At 36.3% G+C, this 18,911-nt stretch overlaps 2 protein-coding genes and 1 pseudogene across 2 annotated transcripts; 2 read left to right on the plus strand and 1 right to left on the minus strand.

Moving 5' to 3' along the window:
- Nucleotides 1-6,466: 6,466 nt before the first annotated feature.
- On the plus strand, nucleotides 6,467-7,506 carry LOC126792138 (uncharacterized; annotated as a pseudogene).
- A 1,140-nt stretch (nucleotides 7,507-8,646) lies between these two features.
- On the minus strand, nucleotides 8,647-10,991 carry LOC126791841 (50S ribosomal protein L35, chloroplastic). Its single transcript, XM_050518337.1, has 3 exons — nucleotides 10,662-10,991; nucleotides 10,201-10,317; nucleotides 8,647-8,885 (listed from the first exon to the last, which is right to left on the minus strand). Exons 1-3 carry the CDS (start codon nucleotides 10,917-10,919, stop codon nucleotides 8,808-8,810), a joined length of 453 nt encoding a protein of 150 aa, XP_050374294.1. The 5' UTR covers nucleotides 10,920-10,991; the 3' UTR covers nucleotides 8,647-8,807.
- Nucleotides 10,992-13,582: 2,591 nt separating this feature from the next.
- Nucleotides 13,583-18,084, plus strand: LOC126791821 (uncharacterized). Its single transcript, XM_050518311.1, has 6 exons — nucleotides 13,583-13,818; nucleotides 14,373-14,648; nucleotides 14,725-14,898; nucleotides 15,009-15,115; nucleotides 15,477-15,811; nucleotides 17,162-18,084. The coding sequence occupies exons 1-6, from the start codon at nucleotides 13,669-13,671 to the stop codon at nucleotides 17,755-17,757; spliced, it is 1,638 nt and encodes a 545-aa protein (XP_050374268.1). The 5' UTR covers nucleotides 13,583-13,668; the 3' UTR covers nucleotides 17,758-18,084.
- The last annotated feature ends 827 nt before the right edge of the window (nucleotides 18,085-18,911 follow it).

Consider the following 18,911-nt stretch of genomic DNA (forward strand, 5'->3'; position numbering starts at 1 on the left):
CTTTTGGGCCCATTTTCTTACTCTATTGGCAATCTTGATTTTTGGATTTCAAAGAGAGAGCTTGAAATTGAGTTATGTAACTTCGGAACTATCAGAAGAATATGGGTTGCAAGGAGACTACCGAGTCATGCTTTCATTGATTTTGTTCACATGAGGGATGCCGACAGTGCTATTCGAGAACTAGATGACAAGAATGGCTGGAGAGTTTAGTTCTCACACAACTCTATACATGTTGTGGGTCAATTATGCACTAATGGTAACATCCATGTGACTACAAAACCTCGAGCTAGTGGTAAGATCGGTATGACTTTGAAAGTTTCTAACTTTGTTGGTTCTGATACTTGGATTATTGCTTTTGGTGATCTAATAACACAACCCATCCCAAATATTATCATAATACCTAGAGTAAGTCATGTGGGGACCACCTCGAATGGAGGCGTGCCCAAGTTTCGACATAGTCTCCTATGAAAGTAGCAAACCATACCTGCACAAAACAACACTTCTAAAAAAGCACAAGGTATTAGGTTGTTATGACATTTTCAGCAATGTCAAATCGCCTCCCAGGTGGAAAATGGTCACCATAAGGTGTTATAGTATGCTAGCATAGTCATCTCAAAATGTATGGCTTGTGATATGAAAAATAGATACTATTGTTATCCGTTGATCATGCCTCATTTATATAGTTACAGAAGAAGATACCGGAGTAAGAATATGATATCATTCTCATTCGTTGATCATGCCTCCTTTATATAATTAAAGGAGAGGGTACCGTAATAAGAATAAGATATCATTATAGAATAAACTAGCCCCGCTAGTTTAAATAAAATGAATAAAAATAATTAAAAGGAATATACTAGCCCTACTAGCCCAAAAATAAATAATATATACGGTTCCCAACCATATAAAATAATTAAAAATAAACATGCTTTAAGAAATTCCTAGGAATCCCATTCCCGGATAATTACTCAATAAAATCCAAATATCCAATAGGCGTTATATACTTTCATACTCATTTCTAAATCAATTATAAAGAAATCATAATAGGTAAATAAGAAGAAATAGCAATGAATATAACGCCAAAAACATTAACTTAAAATATCCATGCACGCATCAATATAAAAACAAAAGTCCACTCACTATAACCGAGCTACACCGAGGGTCGGTTCGAAGTCTTCTCGACCCGAGTCTCCTCACTTCTTGTTTAAGATACATATAGAATTAATCACCGCAACCCAATAATATTTACTAAAAATAATATAATCACTCTCACTCACTCAAATCCGTTACAACTTCAACAAAAATTCCTCAACTTCACTAACAATGATCGGTTCGATTACTCGAGATCAATATTAACCCTATAAGCATCGTTAGTAGTATAAAGCAAGAGGGTATCATTCACAAACCGGGGATCCAACCAGGGTAAGAATCACAAATATTTAACAACGAATTCATAAGAGTTTGAGGATTTTGGGATATAGGATCGGTATCAAAACAGAAAATAAACCTAAACTAATATGTACATGTGATCAACCAACTAACACATAAGCAATTACCAAACAAATAACATAAGAACAAAGGTAACGAAATCTACTCTCAATCATGTTCATGCCGTAAGTATCATAGTTCATCCTAAATTCGATCATGCATCAAGTTCCTACTTGGTTCCTAATACATGGATTTTATCGAGCTCAACTACTTGTCTTGCTACGAAATCTAACATACCAATTCATCATGCAATTACGTATCACAAAGAGAAATCAACATGTTTAAAGCACATATCCAATGTCGAACTTAAGATCATAATCGGTGGAGGAACAAAGTGGACAAACAATTAATCAACTACTTATATCAAAATTGTTTTTAACTTTGAATGATTAACATATGCGACATCAACTACTTGTCTTAATCACACATGCAATATAAGAACACACCAAAAATTAATTAAGAACATAAATAAACAGAAACTCATGGCATAAAACCTAAAATCATTGAATTAAAATCGAAAACCTTAATTGATCATGTCATTCAAAAGTTACAAATATCTCATAGACAAGAATAAAAATAACTTTAACAAAACCTAAACATAAATCATCAAGGAACAAGAACATAAAAACCCGAAAACTAAACATGAAGATCATAGAGTTACACTTTATAATTCTCCTCCCAAGGTTCCTTACAGAGGTAGCACGAGATCTTCAAGAGTATGGTATCCTAGGCTCCCAAGCTTTGGACAGAAAATATGGTGAAGGGTGGTGAATTCGGATTCAATGATGCTTGGTGAATGAAAGTGTTTGGGCAGAGCTGACCTTTGTGCCTTGTTGTGGTCATAACTTTCTCTAGAAAATAAATATTGAGATGATTCCAACTGGCATTTTCAACTAGACTTCCGTAGTTTTTCATACATATATCATGCATTTTCTGAATAATTTTGAGCTGTCCAGGGGAGCCCGTCAAAGTTGGATGATCTGCACTGCCAGAATTCTGATTTCTATAAGGATTGCATATCTTTTGCATTAATTGCATATCTTCTTCCTCCTTTAATGCTAATTCCTTTTGCACAAATTTATTCCTTTGAATTAGAGAGGCAGCAAAAGTCTTAATTGTTGCAGTCATGTTTGATTTTTCTTACCTCTCCTCATTTAATTTGTTGCATGCCTTCTTTGACTTTCTTACCTCTTCTCATTTAATTTGCTGCATGCCTTCTTTGACATTCTTTAGTGCAGGAAATTATGGAGATTCGGATATATATATATATATATATATATTTGTGCTCTATATGTAGGAGAAACAAAGTCCCAAGTTCTCTCGTAGCCCTTGGATCAAAAGAAAATCAATGGCTGAGATAATTCTGCCGAGATCACTGGACCTCCGAGTAATGATTCGGTCATATCTCCCTGTAGGAATAAGATATTGATTTGATTCCAAATCCTACAGAAACTAGACTCACACATCTTTTTATCCATATAAGGTACGTCTTCTAACTCGATCGGAGCTATCCAAGGGAGCCCGTCGAAGTTGGATTACGAATCTTTACAGCATTTTGATTCTTGCATGGATTGGGCTTTTAAGTGCATATCTTCTTCTCTTTCCTTGTGGAACTAGGATTTCTTTCCTTCTCCAACATGGATTTTGTATTTCCTAATAAGAATAAGTACGTTAGAAACAAAAGAAATACGAAAGCATGAATCCTACTCGAACAAGGAATTATATCTTAACAAGGATTCTTAACACTTAACATTTTCATCATCAATTCACTCATAATCGATATAAGCTCTACCTAGACACTTATTCATACAAAAGAAACTAAAACATATTAAATAAGAGATAACAAAGAGTAAGAATAGGGCATAATCACATTAAGAACGTCACACTTTGTGCTCCTATCAAACAACCTTCGTACACACTCCAAATATTCTAGCGTCCTAACACCAAGAGTTCCCTAATTTACGGATCAATACCACAACTCTTTACGGTTAAATACGGAGAAATAATCACATAAACTATATCAAAACTCCTCCAAAAATTTCACAAATATTCCTACATCATCCTCAACCATTAAACGACTCAAAACACGGTCGAAATCATCTCCGGCATGGCGTCAACCAACCCTAACGCCGTCGGAAGTGGCGGCCGGCTACCCTTACTCCGACAACCACTAATTACTACCAAATTTTATCACCACAACCTAAATGACATTTATAACAACTTTCTCAACTGTGTCAACATCCAATTCTAGCTCTAAACAGTTCAATCGACGAAGAACACAATTCAACACTATTCACAAACCCTAGAAATTGAACATTTGATTTGGGTACTTACATTACGATTTGGATTGATTCATTTGGATGAATTGTAGTATGTAATGAGACCTTCAACACCCCCCAAAAATGTTGCCGGTTGGTGACCAGAGGAGGGAGTTTCGATGAAAGGCAAGTTCGGCTGCAGGCTGCTTCTAGTCGTTGCCGCTCTTTCACAGCGGTGAGACTGGGCCGGTCACCGACCTAGATTGGTATAGGGTTGAGCTAGCTTCTGAATGGGATCGATTTGTTTCTGCACTTTTTTTTTCCTTTCCTTTTTCTCTTATTTCCCGAAATGGAAACTTTCACATATATATAAAACCTCTACGATAAACAGTAATTTTCTAAATCGGTTTTTTCGACGAACTCTGTTTCAACAACCAACACTCAAAACTTAAAAAATAAATTGAATTACATTGCGAGTCGTACATAGGCTTAGCAATAATAAATACGACGAAAAGATTCGGGTGTATCATCTGATTATATAACTTATGATAAATCTTACTTTATTATTGAGTTGTCTGCTCCACCAGTGTCATATGTCACTAATGCTAATGGTGAGGCTTTTCCTGTGCTAGGGAGAGGGTCAGTTCATATCACTCATATTTTAGAACTCCATAATATTCTATATGTACCTGACTTATCATATCACTTATTAGTAGTTCTCCAATTGAATATTGAGTCTCGATGCTCTATAACCTTTTTTCCCATGTATATGATTTTTTCAGGATCTTCTCACCAAGGAGATACTCGATTGGGGGGTTTTAAAGAGCAAATTGTTTCACCTGGATTAGACATATGTAGGAGCTAAACCAGGGGCACAATCGCATACTGCCTTGACTGCAAGTTCTAATTAGTTAAGTGAAATTTGGTTGTGGCATTGCCAATTGGGGCATTCATCTTTTTGTGTTATAAAACAAAAGACATGCCTTCTCTGTTTATTGGTGTGGATGAGTCCTCTTTGCATTGTGAAACATATGTCCTTGCTAAGAGTCATTGTTCTACCTATTCTCCAAGTTTTTCTAAGAGTCATACCCCTTTTGAATTAATTCATTCTGATGTTTGGAAACTTTCAAAGAGCATACAATCGCGGGTATGAGGTATTATGTGTCTTTTATTAATGATTTCACTAGGTCGTCATGGGTTGTTCTCCTTCGAACCAGAGATGAGGTTTTCCCTTATTTTCAAGTTTTTCATCCTCATGTCCAAACACAATATAAACTATCATTAGGATTCTTCGTTCTGATAATTGGGGGGGGAGTATGTCAATCATGTTTTTCAACAATTCTTCAAAGATTATGGGATTATTCACCAAACCACATGTCCACGAACACCATAGAAAAATGGGGTGTTCAAAAGGAAAAGTTGTCATCTCCTTGATATGGCTCGTTCCATTCTTTTTAGTGCTTATAAGCCTAAGTATCTATGGGGTGATGTTGTAGCAGCTTCAACTCATCTTATCAATTGTCTTCCTTTTAGTGTCCTTCAGGGAAAAGTTCATCTTCAGGTTCTTGCATCTCATGTCTCTATTCCCTCTTTTCACAATATATCTGCACGTGTTTTTGGTTGTGTGGTTTTTGTTCATGTCCCTAAAAGCTAGAGAAAGTCAAAGTTGGATCCCTGGGAAATCAAGTGTGTGTTTGTTGGATATGGAAGCAATCAGAATGGATATATCAGAGGTAGAAGCATCAGACACTTAGTATCCAAAAGGAGAACCAATGGTTGAGAGTATATCTGCCCCTCCTGCCATCACTCATACCCCTGACCAACAACTTCTTGGTGCAGAAAATCACTCATATGAGGTATGTTAATCTACTGGTACTAGCAGTGAGTCTAATAGTGGGCAATATGTATTACCAAACAGGTATACTAAACGTCAACCCCCCAAAAGATATGAACCAAATTTATAAGCCAAAAAAATATACAATAGCCAACTATGTGTCCACTAAGAGATTAACAAAGTCATATGAATCTTTTATTAATCAAATATCTATTGTAGCAGTACCTAATAAAGTGCATGATGCATTTGAGGATCCAAAGTGGAGGAAAGCAATACAAGAAGAGATGGAGGCATTGCAGAAAAATGATACATGAGAACTTGTGCTTCCACCAGATGGCAGGAAAGCTTAAGGGTATCGTTGGGTGTTCATTGTGAAGTATAATGCATATGGGTCAATAAGCTGGTATAAAGCACGTCTTGTTGCGAATGGGTTTACTCAGATATATGATATTGATTATGATGAAACTTTTGCTCTAGTTTAAAAGATGAACATTATCCGAATTCTCCTTTCGTTTGTTGCTAGTTTGAATTGGTCATTTCGACATTTTGATGTCAAGAATGTATTTCTTCATGAAAAGTTAGCTGAAGATGTGTATATGAGTCTCTATATGTCTCAAACAGTCACCTCATGCATGGTTTGTATATGAGCCTTCCTCCAGGGTATGTAACTACATGTCGTTGTAATTTTGTGTGCAAACTAAGAAAGTCTCTATATATGTCCACTAAGAGATTATCAAAGTCATATGAATCTTTATGAATCAAATATATATTGTAGCAGTACCTAATAAAGTGCATGATGCATTTGAGGATCTAAAGTTGAGGAAAGCAATGGAAGAAGAGATGGAGACATTGCAGAAAAATGATACATGAGAACTTGTGCCTCTACCACATGGCAAGAAAACTGAAAGGTATCATTGGGTGTTCATTGTGAAGTATAATGAAGATGTATCAATAAACCGGTATAAAAGCACGTCTTGTTGCGAATGAGTTTACTCATACATATGATATTGATTATGATGAAACTTTTGCTCTAGTTTAAAAAATTATAACATTATCCAAGTTCTCTTTTCGTTTGTTGCTAGTTTAAATTGGTCATTTTGACATTTTGATGTTAAGAATGTATTTCTTCATAGAGAGTTAGCTGAAGATGTGTATATGAGTCTTCATACATGTAATGTAACTACTTATCTTGTAATTTTGTGTGCAACTTAAGAAAGTCCTCTTAACGCTCAAAAAGATCGCAAGCTCATGTTCGGCTTGCTCTTTCTCCCTTAAATCCCTAACCGCCAAGATGGACCCCACGGCGTACGTCACTTCCGATCACCTCATCTTCTGCTTCCAATTTTATCTTTCAACTTCTTTTTTTCCTGATTGTGAAAATTTGGTGAAGTGTAGAGAAAGGGAACCTAGGAGTGCCTCAATTGACCGGTCAAGGTTGCTCGTTTCATAGCTTTCGGACCAATACTTACAAGCTTAGCTTCATGGAGAGCCCCTCTGGTATAAAGGTTCGCTTCAGTTCGATTCTCTATTGGTTTTTTGATCCAGTTTGATAGGTTTTTTTTTTTCGGATGGTTTCGTTTCGAATTTCGGGTAATTTTCTGTTGTTTTTGGTTAGCTGGGAGTGTGTGTGCTTGTGCTTGAATTATGTAATTTAGGTTGCGGATTGTTTTTAGTTCTGTTGAGTGGTTATCTTGCACTGCTTAATGGTTCATACACTATTGTGCAGATTATATTGATTACTCATCCTAAGACTGGCGATCTATGAGTCTTTGAAGTACATTTACAATTTGTACGTTGAGTATGTTGTGAAGAACCCTATCAGGTGAGTGATTACTGCGCCAATGTGATCTAGAGTTGTTATGCTTCCGAAACTGTCATACATGATATTTTTTTTTTCCAATTAACAGTTCATCTTCGATATGGAACTGAACTGTTCGGGCTCTTTTTGCTCCATTCACCTTACCTGGCCTGTAGCATATGGTCATTATAGGGATGGAGGTACTGAGATTACTTATGCAGTCTGTAACTTCATGTTATTATATGAAAGCTCTGCTATATTCACCTTTGTGTACGGTGGTTGTGTGATCATGTTAGTCGCTATTTGTTTATGATAAATAATTTCGGTGTAATCTAGAAGCATGTTTTGCTTGTCATTGGAATTGACGATCAGGGCTCTATATAAAATTAATTTGGCACGACCAACCTTTTCACGCCCAAAATCAAAATTACATGAAAATATAAAAGAGAACAACCAACCTCAACCTGGAGGGCATTAGTTTATTAGCACAGCTTGTCACCAGTAGAGGAGCCAAGTTTGGAGGAAATATAACCAAAGGGTTTTGTTTATGAAGATGGAGTTTCAGAGATCAAAGCTGGGACTCTTTTTAGGGAAACTGGGTGTTATCCATGACGCATTTGTCGTCCACGAGGTTCTGCGGACTTTGCCGCTGGAGCTCTAGCGGAGCAAGCCCCACGACATGCGAGCTTGTGGCCACTGTTGCCGAGAAGAAAATACTCGGTGCCATAAATGCTGTTTTGAGATATGAATAGAAACTCTAATAAAAAAAAATGAAATGAACCAACTCCGTTAGCAAGTGACTACTGCATGGAAATGGAAGCGCAGCCTCCCGATTGTAATTTGCTTATATAGTGGTAGTTACTGGTAGTTTTGTAATCATAATACCTGCTTATTTACCAAATCACATGTTAAGTGCATATGGTTAAACAATCCTTCACAACTAGAGGTGAGATGTTAAACGATGCTTCACTAAACCAATAAAACCAAGTTTTCTGATCCAACAATACAAAAACAATTGAACCAAGGAAGATGTGAGCTGTGTTCGCATAACCTAGATTATGATATCGAACAAGTCCTATTTTTAAAGAAGGTAATAAAGTTCAATAGCTGCTATTGAATGAAGTAAACAACAACTGTATTTTTAAAGAAGGTAATAATGTAAAGTTCAATAGCTGCTATGGAATGAAGAAAACAAAAACTGTATCATAACAGTTTTGTCTCGAATCTACTCCACCTCAAGTTCTAGCATCTTGTGAAGGAAGGAGGTACTGGACAGTAAAACCTACAAAAAAATCCCATTGCAGGTAAAACGAACCACTGTCCATTCATTACAAAAGAGATAAATTATAGAACAACCGAGAACTTCTACAAAGAAGAAAATTACAGGTTTACAGATCCCAAATGCCTTTTGCAACAAGTTCAAATATCATCTCTATTCTGCCTTCCTATTTACTTTAAGATATGGCAAGGCTCCAATCACATTGTCATAATCACTTCGACTGACTGCATGCTGCATGTATCAAAAGACCAAAGTAACATTAGAAAGCAAATAGCCGTACAAAATCTAACAGAAATTGAGGTATAAAATCATCAATGCCCTTTAGAGAGATTTTATTTCTAAAAGATCTTTTTCTTTAGAATCCTTTTTGTTTAATTCTTCCTTTCAACGCACCAGATTTAGTAACCTAAAAAAGGCAACTGAAGATAAGTACACAGTGAGTTTTGTGCACCTGGAGCAAGCAGATAGCAATTCAAAATCATTCATTACCAGGACGAAATAAGTTAATTTGCCTACAATAGGTTCTCCTAAGGCCTTAGAAACTATTTGTCTTGCTAATAGGGAAAAGATAATATCCTAACGAGACACAGAAAAAGTGATGAGGACATCATGCCAACCCCTTCAAGGTTTATGAATGGAAGAGATAAAAAAACTAGAGCAGCTGATCAGTACCTCTCTTTATGGTTGATTTATTGATCAGGATTTTAATTAGCAGCTGAAAATAAGTCTGATCCAAAGAGTTTTTAGGCTTAGTGTTATTTCAAGAGTTTACTTGTGTCTTTTTGTTTCTGTTCAGTTTATGAGTATTAAGTTTTTATTTATTAGGTCTTTTATGTTTCAGTTTCTGAATTTCAAGAGTCCTAAAGAGTCTTAAAAGCTAGTTAGTGTCAGTTATAGAACCTAGTATAAATAATTGTAAAAGCCAATGGGCTGAGATATGCTATGTTGAATAAGAATATCAGTGTTTACTGAATTTTCCTGTGATAGGATTAAGGTGAGAAACCTGAGAGAGATTCCCAAATTATAGTGTTTCGGGTGTGAAGCCTATACTAAGGTGTGAAGCCTGGGAGTGAATCCTAAAATTAGTGTGTGCTTAACCTACAGTTCTTAGAGCTTGTGATCTAGGTTCCTAAGCAGCTACTGTGCTGCATCAAAAAGCCTTAATGTCTCACCGGCTAATTGAACCTCAAGAACAACACTGAAGAAAACAAATTCTTTCTCTGTCAAGTTCTCACGTAAACCTCACCTCTCCGACTTAGTTCAGATCGCAAAGGGAAAATAGCATTCACAATACTCTCAGGAAATAAATTCATATACCAACCTCTTCTATCCGAAGTTTGATCAGTAATTCTCCTAGGACGACCATATCCAGACTATATTCTCAAACTAGGTAGCTCATATTCTACATAACTTGAGTTGGAACCTAAATTCACAAGCATCTGTTAGTGCCTAAAATGCTCTAAGACCCAGATAAGAACTCCCTTTGGAGTTTTGACACTCGACCAGTTCATGCAGTTAAAATTGGAACAACGTTCAAGAAACACACCATTTTGGAAAGCCGGTTTCTCCTCTTGGCATTCTTTTTCACTAGTAAATGCTGCTTTCGGGCTCTCCTCCGAACTATTTTCCCTCTACCTGTCACCCTGAACCGCTTTGATGAAGCCTATAAACAGCAATTCAAAATGATATCGAAATTAGAGGAATTTGGTCTGAAATCATAAAAATCGTAAGAAGTAGCAACTGTAACAATGAATTTCAAAATTTTACGATTTTTTAATACGATATAAATGTAAATTAACAACTCAAGCTTTTAGTGAGGAATGAATGATACGTATTTAGGGTAATAGAAACTCAAATTCCACACAACTCATGGGTTAAGCACTCCTCTATCCAACCCAGATACAATAATGCCAAACCAACTCAAAATTACAATACCTATCTTCCTCATTCTTCAATATTATTAAGGATTTCACAGCAAGCCCACAAAGCAAATATTGAGAGAATTACCTTGTGGGTCTTCATTTTGTAGCCTTTATGAGCTACAATGGTGAGAGAGCGAAGCCTAAGAGGGGTGGAAGTGATGGTGCAGAGCCTGAGGGGAAGAAGCGAGCCGAACCCAGAAATGGTGTGTGAGGAACTGAGTCTCAGCGAGTTGGTACGGTTGAGTCGAGCGAGTTGGACGGGGGCTTGACCAACACGGGAAGAGCACAATGGGGAGAATCTCAGACCAAAAGAGACAGTCATGGGCATCGTAGCAGAAGCCATTGTTAGTGTCTGTCTTCGTTTTCCGATAAGAGTTGTGGATAGAGTTGGAGCTTTGTAATTCGAGGACTTGAATCATTTTTGCCTTGTGTTTTTAGTTTTTACAGCTGAGGACGACGCGGGTCCATAGAAACTAATGCGCACTCTATAAATGTTAGCAGGTTACACATTTCGGAGGACTGTGGACAGTTTTTCACCTTTTCGTTTGGTAGTTCGATTATTCTAATCAAACATTTTTGTAGAGAACGAAGTTTAAAATAACGATATCGACATATATATATTATTATTTTTAAATAAAAATATTAGATATATTAGGGATATTGGAAAAAATATTGTTCCTGTTGCGAAATTTTTTAAATTTATTATTGAATTACATAGGGTTCTAGCAAAGAAAGAACTACATAAACACCATACTTTATCCACACAATTTAGGAACAAAGAACAAGGGTTGAGGATGACTATGAGTAGAGGATGAAGAGAGTGAAGTGGGTATGGTTTTGGTAAAATCCTCACACTATCATTACTCTTTACTCCAACCAAAATCTATGAAACAAGTTTGTGATTGATCAAAGGTGTAAATGATCTTTGGTTTTTGGTGAAAGACACTTAACATTTCTCTCTACACAACTTGATATCTATGATCTAGGTCTAAGAAAACTTTGTTAAAACTATGGAAAATATGAAGTTTTGATAGAGTTTTTTAGTGTGGTAAAGGGGGCAGCCCATTTTTGGGGAGAATGAGGGTATTTGAAGGCCTTATGGTCACAAATGAAGAGAGGATATGTAAGAGGATGAATGGTTAGAGGTGGTGGACAAAGGTGGAAGCACAAATAGTGTATATTGTTTTTGAAATGGTCTCATTTATTTGTCTTTTTCTATTTTTGAATTTGAATTTAAATTTAAATCCACAATTTATGATTCACCAATGCTCCATTGATTTGTTGACTTCAGCCACCACCATTTCCAATAACCATCTTCCCATCGCCAGAGTTTGATCATCATTTTCTGGCATTGACTTTTATATTCTTGTGAAATCTCCACGTTTGCTCCATTCAACCTTCACCCGAGTTTGGAATTTGTGCTATAATCACCATATTGACATGTTTCTGATCTTTTGTACATGTTCCTAGCATGATTAGGAAATGTAATAAGAAGTAGATAAATACATAAAATGATGTAGCAAAAGAATAAGAATTAGGTAACAATTATTGGGTTAATATTAACCTAACAGTATACCTTACGGTGGAAACTTATATCTCATATACCTTACCAATTAAACCTTATGGTGGCAGATGCTCTAAGATATATCGGTAATTTGAAAAAATGAGATATTAGAGAATATATCAGATATATCAGAAAAATTTTGAACCTTGGTAGATACCATCTTCTTCGAATTGAAATATAGAGCTTCTATTCATATATCAAAAAACGGCACTTAGACCTCTTTGTTAGTTAAATTTCCAAATTATTTTTACATGTAACTAAAAATTTCCTTAAAATGTCATAGTCTAATAAAATCGATAAAACTCTATTTTTCAAAAGTAAAATTCATTCAATTGGTTCAAACCTATTATAGCTATATTGCCTCTCAAATTGTTTTTTTTTTCCGGAATTACAGTATAATATATATATATATATTTTTTTTTTGAGAAGGGAATCAAAGTATAATTAGAATTGGAAAGAATGTTCACCTTCCATTATCAAAGTTTATACGTTTTCCTTCCACCTTTCATATTCATGTATTGACTTGTAAAATTAATGGACTTTGCTTACGAATCTAAGGCTCCTTTGAATTCCAATTTTGCCTTACCTTTTAGGTTGCTAACGTACATTAAGTTTGTATCTCAACTCAATTTTAGTTTATTCCGTTAGTTAATACCGGTAGTAGCTTCATTTTTTGCCAATTTTTGGGGATAATTTTGTCATTTCATTTCCCTCCAATTTTGTGACTGGTGAACTCCCAAATCTGGTTTTGTCTCCAAGAATTGCCACATAGTCAAATTACCACAAGAAAATCCATAAAAAAAATTAGTACATCTCTTTTCATAACAAAATAAAGAAACATACTTTATTTACCACAATTATTACAAAAAAGTTAAAATTCATAATTACAAAATAAATCTGCATATAATTCATAATGCAGATATCTTTCAACCAACAACCATATTGTTACAATAAAATGCTCAAAAGATTTATCATACACATTCAAATGTTTCAAAAGCAACGGTAGAAATGAAGGGACGAAACTATCCCTGAAAATTGATGGAAAATGAAGTCAATGACAGTGTTAATTGAAGGAAGGAACTAGAATTGAGCTAGAGACTTAAGGTACTAATATAATAGTTTTTAAAAATGAGGTATTAAAGTTTAGAATAAACAATAATTTAAGGATTGTTTAGTTAAATTTTCCCAAAATGATAAATGAGGCCGCCGCACCATATATCCATTCGTTTCATACGTGTCTGCCAGCGCACGTTTAATTTCACTTACCGAAATAACCATTTTGGTAACAAACCATACAAGCCGGCCAAAACAACTTTCAGATGGGTAGTTTCGTCATATCAACCCCACGAGTACAATAAAGCACGTGCGAGATTTCCACGTGGTCGCCCTTCTTCTTCCCTTTCTCCTCCCTCTAATTAACAGCGCTTCCAAAGATTTTCCGTCGTTAGGGTTTTGAGAAACTCAATCGAATACAGCTCTCTGTTTCCAGCCGGCTTGTTTGATTTCTTTGTTTCTTTGTATTGAATTCATGGTGGAATTGATGAATTCGGGCGATCTCCGCCAAACGACGCCGTGTAAGGATAAGGTGCAGGTGAAATCGGAGATCGAAGAAGACACCTTAGAGGAGGAGCACGGTCCCCTCAACAAGCGCTCCAAACCCTCCCCTTCTTTTCCAGAGGTTTCTCCGTCGTGTTTTGATCTCTTTGACAATAATTACCTCTGACAGATATTCACTACTTTTTATGATCCTAACCATTTCGTTTTTCTTTTTATTTTTTTATTCGGAATATAAAGTATAAACCTGGTCGATGTTTGATATTTTCATGTTTGATTTTGTATTTAAGTATGTATGGTTCAATGTGCATCTTAAACCAGTCAAAGTTTCCAATGTTTTAGCTGATCTCATAACTCGAGGTTGATGTTGAACTATAGGCCTTGTAGTTTAATTTGTTGTATTGTGCTTATGACAGTTGGTGTTTCTATAACGATTTCGGAATGTAGTTATTCAACTGAACATTGGATTTTATGTTATAACGGTTTTCTGTTGAACTTAAGGTTTCTCAGGCCTGCAATTTAATATCTTGCATTTCTTTTATGCTTTCTCGGTGTAGTTAAGAACATACGACTCAATGAGACTTTTTTTTTCGGATTATATTTATTCTAGTCTCTCAGTTACATTCTGTATAGCTATTTATTTAAATGCTTCCTTTCGGTTACCCTTTATTTTCACAGAGGTCAGGTGAAAACGGGCTTGCTTTCCCAACTTCCCAATACAATCCCCTTGATGAGCCGAGCCCTTTGGGTCTGAGGCTCAGGAAGAGTCCATCGTTATTAGAACTTATTCAAATGAAGCTTGCACAGGGTGGTCCTTCTACAGCAGCTGTACAAAGAGAAAACCTTAACTCTGCAGTTAAGAAGGAGATCAAAGGAAATGCTGCGGTGGGGTCTACTGATAAGCTCAAAGCGTCAAATTTTCCAGCTTCAATGTTAAGGATCGGTAGCTGGGAGGTATCTTCAAGAGTTTCTGAGTCATTTGCAGTGTGCTTGGGGTGAAATTCACTAATATTACATTGTTTCCTGGCAGTACAAATCGAGGTATGAGGGTGATCTAGTGGCAAAGTGTTATTTTGCTAAGCATAAACTTGTCTGGGAGGTCCTTGAAGGAGGGCTCAAGAGCAAAATAGAAATTCAGTGGTCAGATATCATGGCTTTAAAAGCAAACTGTCCTGACGATGGACCTGGTACTTTGAATGTTGTGGTAATGCCCTTGATTTCATATTTGCCTTTTGCATATGTGTGATGATTCTCATGATATTAATTTTGTTACTGATTTGCGTTTGTCACCTGGAAATCCCTTTTGTGTTGCAGTTGGCTAGACAACCTCTGTTCTTCAGGGAGACCAACCCTCAGCCTAGAAAGCATACTTTATGGCAAGCAACATCAGACTTTACTGATGGGCAAGCAAGCCTAAACAGGTAATTTCAATTTATTGTTACAATTTGTCTGTTCAGGGAAGATCTCAAAGCTAGTTTTTTCAGTGTAGTTGTTTTAAAATGGTTTGAACCATTTTTTTTTCAGTCTTTATGTATTTAAAGTTATGGTTCATTTCTACCGCTGCTCCCATGAAAATTGTTATATGTTCTTTTAATTTAAACTATCCTGATGATCTTAAATGTACTGGTGACGCAACTTTTTGTGTTTGACACGGAGCCAAATTTTATAAGTTGTATGATCGATACATTTTTTTTTCAATCTTTGAAATTCCAGTCATACACTAAGTTATGAGATGATAATACTGTTATATTAATGCAAATTCTTTGGGACTTTGTTTTACAGGCAGCATTTTCTGGAATGTCCACAGGAACTGTTAAACAAGCATTTTGAAAAGCTTATCCAGTGTGACTCGCGTCTTTGCTTCTTAAGCCAACAGCCAGAGACCGTTTTGGATTCACCTTATTTTGAATTGCGGCCTTCTGTATTTGAAGACCAAGGTGAAGACAAGGGCCATGGTTTTGATCAACTGGCAAGTAGTAAAGGATCCCCCATTTTTGGTTTCCAAGACTTGGCATCACCATCTGCAAGTCGGTCATCATCTTTGAAGACTGACCAGCAGGATTCAGTTGGTATGACATTAGAGCATCGCTCCAGAGAAGCTCCTTCCCCTAGCTCAGGTATGATAATGAACCTATTCTTTGTTTCTATGATTAATGATTACCTTCCAATTATGTTTCAAAGAATGTAATTACCAAAGCATTAAGTCCTAGGTTATTAGGATAGCTCAAGTTGTAAGAGCACCATTACCTAGGAAGTAGGTGATTAGGTCCTAGGTTCGAGTCACGGTAAGAGGGTAGGTCCCTTGAATCCTCTTTAAAAGAAAGGAAAGAACGAAAAAAAAATACCAAAGCATAAAGTTGTTCACTTTGTTTAGCTTTAGATTTTTATAACACACTTGATAGTGAAAATAGATTTTGGTTGTATTGTGATGGCTTCTTGGGTTTCTATTTAGTATAGTAATATCATTTTTAGCTCACAATATTCCAGATAGGCTCTTAAACTCCATACAAAATGTGTGCTAAGGTCAGAAAATTGTTAGCTACGAGACAAGGAGGCAACTCTCATCTCTTTAATATTATCTTGCTGGGTATTGTGATGAGGACATCATGCCAACCCCTTCAAGGTTTATGAATGGAAGAGATAAAAAACTAGAGCAGCTGATCGTTACCTCTCTTTATGGTTGATTTATTGATCTCAGGATTTTAATTAGCAGCTGAGAAGAAGTCTGATCCAAAGAGTTTTTAGGTTTAGTGTTATGTCAAGAGTTTACTTGTGTCTTTTTGTTTCTGTTCAGTTTAGGAGTATTAAGTTTTTATTTATTAGGTCTTTTATGTTTCAGTTTCTGAATTTCAAGAGTCCTAAAGAGTCTTAAAAGCTAGTTAGTGTCAGTTATATAACCTAGTATAAATAAATGTAAAAGCCAATGGGCTGAGATATGCTATATTGAATAAGATTATCAGTGTTTACTGAATTTTCCTGTGATAGGATTAAGGTGAGAAACCTGGGAGAGATTCCCAAATTATAGTGTTTTGGGTGTGAAACCTAAACTAGGGTGTGAAGCCTGGGAGTGAATCCTAAAAACAGTGTGTGCTTAAACATATTGTCTGTTTAGATGTAGTGAAGAATTACTCTTTATATGGCCAACGTACATTTTTATGCTAGGTTATATATTGTGCCTTGTTTCTATATGATATGCCCCCTGTATGTCTGTATGGGATGCAATAGCTTTATGACTGGATTGTGTGTGCGCACGTGCGCGTGTGTGGCCTGGAAAAACTTGCATTTAAAGTTGTGGAAGCATCAATTTAAGGTTGTGTTGGAATTGATTAGGGCAGTGAGTGAAAAAGATTTGCCTTTTTATTCTCCGATTACACTGTTTTGCTTGGTTGTGCAAAGTGCGAAGTTTAGTTAAGCAAGTATGCATGTGTTGTATGATGGTCACTAACTTGTTACCTTCATCATGCTAGTTATGGATGCTCGTGGCATTGAAGGAAATGGAAATTCTGAAGTTGTTGATTCTAGGGGGCCAAGAAATTGGGAACAGATAAAATTGCCTGGAATCCATCCTTCAATGTCGATGAGTGATTTTATGAGCCACATTGAGAACTGTATTTCAGAACAAATGACTGCTGGAAAGCCACCTTCTGCCGATCAACAGTCGGAATACCAGGATATTCTCGAGGATATTGCGCAGTATCTGTTGAGTGACTCTCAATTAACTGCAGCAGATGAGAGTCATGAGACATCTCTCATGTCCAGGGTCAATTCTCTTTGTTGTCTTCTTCAAAAAGACCCCACCACTCTTCAGAATTCGCAGGTTGAAGTTGAAGGCACAGAGGGTGGTAAGGATATTCAGCTTAAGCACACTGCTGCTGGTACATCTGGAACTGATAAGCAGGCTCTTGAAGAGGATGTGAAGGATTTTTCTGGGGGAAAGAAGGCACCGGGCATGTCCAGAAAAGACTCCTTCGGGGAATTACTATTTCATCTCCCTCGGATCGCTTCTCTTCCCTCACTTCCAAAAATCCTGTTCAACATTTCTGAAGATTGTGAGTCAGGGTAGATAGTCATTTTTTTCTCCAAATACCATAATGCAAGATGAATAGAGGCTCCTCTTCTGCACCTTCCAAATATCTCAGTGTACACAGTAAATAATGCTGGCTATTTCATACTATTGTGTCTGTCACCAAAATTTGCATTACTGTATGTTGGAAAAGCAGGATTCTGAAATATGTGTTGATGAAGAATCCTGCAAGATTTCCCTCTGTAAGAATGCAGTCTACTTCATGGCTAATGTTTGGTTTCTTCACGCCAGTATGACCAGCTTAGAGAAGCACCTGTTTGTAAATTCTGTAAACTATTTCCATATGAATGTAAGTTTTTAGTTATTTAGCTTGTTTACAGTTGAGATTGATAAACGGCCATAAGTTGATCAATTACAAAATGATATAAATCATATAATCACAGCGTGCTGGGCTCGCACTTTGGTAAGAACCTAAATACAATTACAGAGTTTCCTCACCAAAACTATAAGAACCCAAATACAATGCCGGAGAAGCTTTTGGGGAGGTATAAAACCAAGCCACAATTTGGTAAGGTAAGGCATGGCGCAAATTTGCAAGTGCCAAGTTTGCATCCTGGAAGACATGAGAGAAGCTGATACGGTCAAACGAACGAGAAAGACACATGACATATCCCTGGCAAGGAACTTGAGTCTTGTCAGTGGGTTATTTCACCATTCTTCATAACACAGTCGATGACAAGAAGAGTCACAGTTTACTACTTCCATAAATTTAAGCCTAAAGTACACTTTTCCTCATTGTTTATCTATGTTGACGAGGTAAAGTACAATACTAAGAGCATCTTCAACCCACCAACTCAAAACATATAATATGCTTAGTTTTTGCAACCCAAGCGAACTTAAAATAGATTTGACCCCCTTCCTCAAATAAATAAAAAAACAAAACAAAAATTCATCCTATATTGAGTACCACCTTTAGGTGTGACTGTGACTCCACTCATATTGCGATTATATAGTAGGTTTCGATTTTGACTTCATGGGTTTGAGATGCAAATCTATATGAATAACAATACGTTGAGTGTCCTAAAATTTGAATTTGGATTTGGATTTAAATTTCGGTTTTAGACAAAAAGTTGGAGATGCCCTGATTAAGAAAGATATGCGAAAATAGACCACAATTATCCATGCTACACGAA

This window comes from Argentina anserina, chromosome 4 (assembly GCF_933775445.1).
Source record: "Argentina anserina chromosome 4, drPotAnse1.1, whole genome shotgun sequence".
NCBI lineage: Eukaryota > Viridiplantae > Streptophyta > Magnoliopsida > Rosales > Rosaceae > Argentina > Argentina anserina.

Bases quoted from the DNA above. Each gene is read 5' to 3' on its own strand.
- LOC126791841 (XM_050518337.1), bottom strand. From the start codon at position 10,919: ATGGCTTCTGCTACGATGCCCATGACTGTCTCTTTTGGTCTGAGATTC. The intron at 10,318-10,661 runs GTAATTCTCTCA...TGCTGTTTATAG, and splicing joins ACAAAATGAAGACCCACAAG to GCTTCATCAAAGCGGTTCAG. The intron at 8,886-10,200 runs GTGTGTTTCTTG...TGATACATGCAG, and splicing joins GAAACCGGCTTTCCAAAATG to CATGCAGTCAGTCGAAGTGA.
- LOC126791821 (XM_050518311.1), top strand. From the start codon at position 13,669: ATGGTGGAATTGATGAATTCGGGCGATCTCCGCCAAACGACGCCGTGT. The intron at 14,649-14,724 runs GTATCTTCAAGA...GTTTCCTGGCAG, and splicing joins TAAGGATCGGTAGCTGGGAG to TACAAATCGAGGTATGAGGG. The intron at 15,812-17,161 runs GTATGATAATGA...TCATCATGCTAG, and splicing joins AGCTCCTTCCCCTAGCTCAG to TTATGGATGCTCGTGGCATT.